Source organism: Nicotiana sylvestris, chromosome 7 (genome assembly GCF_000393655.2).
Source record: "Nicotiana sylvestris chromosome 7, ASM39365v2, whole genome shotgun sequence".
NCBI classification, from domain to species: Eukaryota; Viridiplantae; Streptophyta; class Magnoliopsida; order Solanales; family Solanaceae; genus Nicotiana; species Nicotiana sylvestris.
The window spans coordinates 4,437,209-4,439,125 of record NC_091063.1 but is presented as its reverse complement, the minus strand read 5'-3'; the positions used below and the strand labels follow the sequence as shown (position 1 = coordinate 4,439,125).

Here is a 1,917-nt window from a genome sequence, read left to right as displayed (position 1 = left end):
GATCCACAAGTGACTAACAACACATGAAAACTCGAACAATTGTACAACGAAGCCATTTGTCACTATTTTTATTTTCTTTTGGAGCGAATGTCCGTAAAGCAAAAATCACGTGCTTACACCACACAAGGACCCCTTGGATCATAGATATAGATTTGGTTAAGGCTGGGGGAAATGAACGCCATGACTTCATCCCAATAGTCCAGGCCCAATACGACATCAAACACGCCCATGGGAGCGACGAAGAAACTCGCACTCCCATGCCAAGCTCCTAAATTGAGTTGCACATTGTGAGCAACTCCGTTTACATTTGTGAGATTGGCATTGACTCTTTTTAACAAAGAGCTGCTGGGACTAAAAGTAAGACCAAGTGATCTAGCCTTTGCTTTAGTCACGAAGTTGTGTGTCGCCCCAGTGTCGACCATGATGCAAACGGGTTGTCCATTAAGCTTCGCATCCACAAACAGTGATCCTTTTTGCTTTAACCTGGGTTCCTTGCCCATCACAGCACCAAGTAAAGTCTGACCCATTTGGGCAAGGTCAGGTTTGTCCCGAGCAACCTGCTTCAAAGCAGGCTCTTTGGTCAGTAACGCACCGAGCATCATGTGGCCAAGATGCGCCACGTTTTGTCTCCCTTGGGCAGCAGCCTCGCCCGTTTGCATATCTGTTTGTGCCGCACCTTCTTGCCTCCGTTCTGCTGCGATTAAGGCACTGAGCTTGCCCAAAGAAGGACATTCTCTGTAGTGATGGCCAGGGTCCTTGCAAAGATAGCAACCATTGCGTGGACCATTCGCCTTCTTCTTTTTATGGTACCTGTCGCACTAGTGAGAATGGCGGTTGCCTTCTCCTTTGGAATCACGATTGAGGCCAGCAATTTGCTTGCCTTTGTCTCGATAGGTACGATCTCCTTCAAATCTGACGGGTTTGCTCTTGGTGTCCCTTGACTTGGTGGCTTCTGTCCTAAAATCCGTCAAGGATTCAGCCACGGCGATAGCTTCATCGACGTCCTTCACTTGACGTCGCTGCAACTCTTGTTTGGCCCAGTTTTGAAGGCCATCCATGAAATAAAACAATAAGTCCTCACTTGACATGTTGGGGATCTGTAAAATGAGTTTGGTGAACTCCTTTACGTACTCACGAATGGAAGTTGTCTGCTTCAGCTCTCTCAACTTCCGATGAGCCTCATTGACGACGTTCTGTGGGTAAAACTGTCGTTTTAGCTCGGATTTGAACTGCTCCCAAGTTTGGATGGAGCAAGTGCCTTTCTCCATCTCGGTTTTCTTCCTCCGCCACCAAAGCATGGCGGTGTCGGTTAGGTACATCGTTGCGGCCCTGATTTTTGCAGCCACATCAACGATGTTGAGGTGCTCATAGTAGTCCTCCATTTTCCAAATGAAGTTCTCAACGTCTTGAGCGCTTCTTTCGCCTCTGAACTCTTTGTATTTAGGGGCATCGATTTTGGTTTCACGAATTGTCACAGGACCAGTGCCACCGGCAAGCCTTACTGCCTCTACTTGTTGCTTTAGAATCTCAACCTCCATGTGCAACGTTGAGACAACCTCGGTCAGCTTGAGCTCAAGGTTGGTTAGTTCTTCCTTGTGCTCCTCGGTCATTGATCCACGGCTTCCTTGACGTCTCCCAGCTCTTCTAAGACAGTAGACTCAAGTGAAACGAAGTTGCCTTCAACAACTTCCAAGACGCTGGTTTAAAGCAGCTAAACCAGCCTCAGTGAGGTCTACCCGCTCGTCTAAGCGGCTTGATGTAGAACCATCACCTTCCTCACCATGACTAACCTGCTGTGGGGGTGGCTCATAGGAAACACCCTCACTTGTTATGGCTATGGCAGGATCTCGCACCTTGCTCGTCCCTCTTTTCTTTGGTTTATTCTTCTTTGTTGGTGACTCATCTCTCCCACGAGTG

The 1,917-nt window shown here is 48.1% G+C and overlaps 1 protein-coding gene across 1 annotated transcript; it reads right to left on the bottom strand.

Annotated features, from left to right (window-relative positions):
- Nucleotides 1-818: 818 nt before the first annotated feature.
- Nucleotides 819-1,610, bottom strand: LOC138872693 (uncharacterized). Its single transcript, XM_070151103.1, has one exon. It carries the CDS (start codon nucleotides 1,608-1,610, stop codon nucleotides 819-821), a length of 792 nt encoding a protein of 263 aa, XP_070007204.1.
- Between the last annotated feature and the right edge of the window lie 307 nt (nucleotides 1,611-1,917).

Excerpts from the sequence above, each read along its gene's own strand:
- LOC138872693 (XM_070151103.1), bottom strand. The coding sequence starts at position 1,610 with ATGACCGAGGAGCACAAGGAAGAACTAACCAACCTTGAGCTCAAGCTG.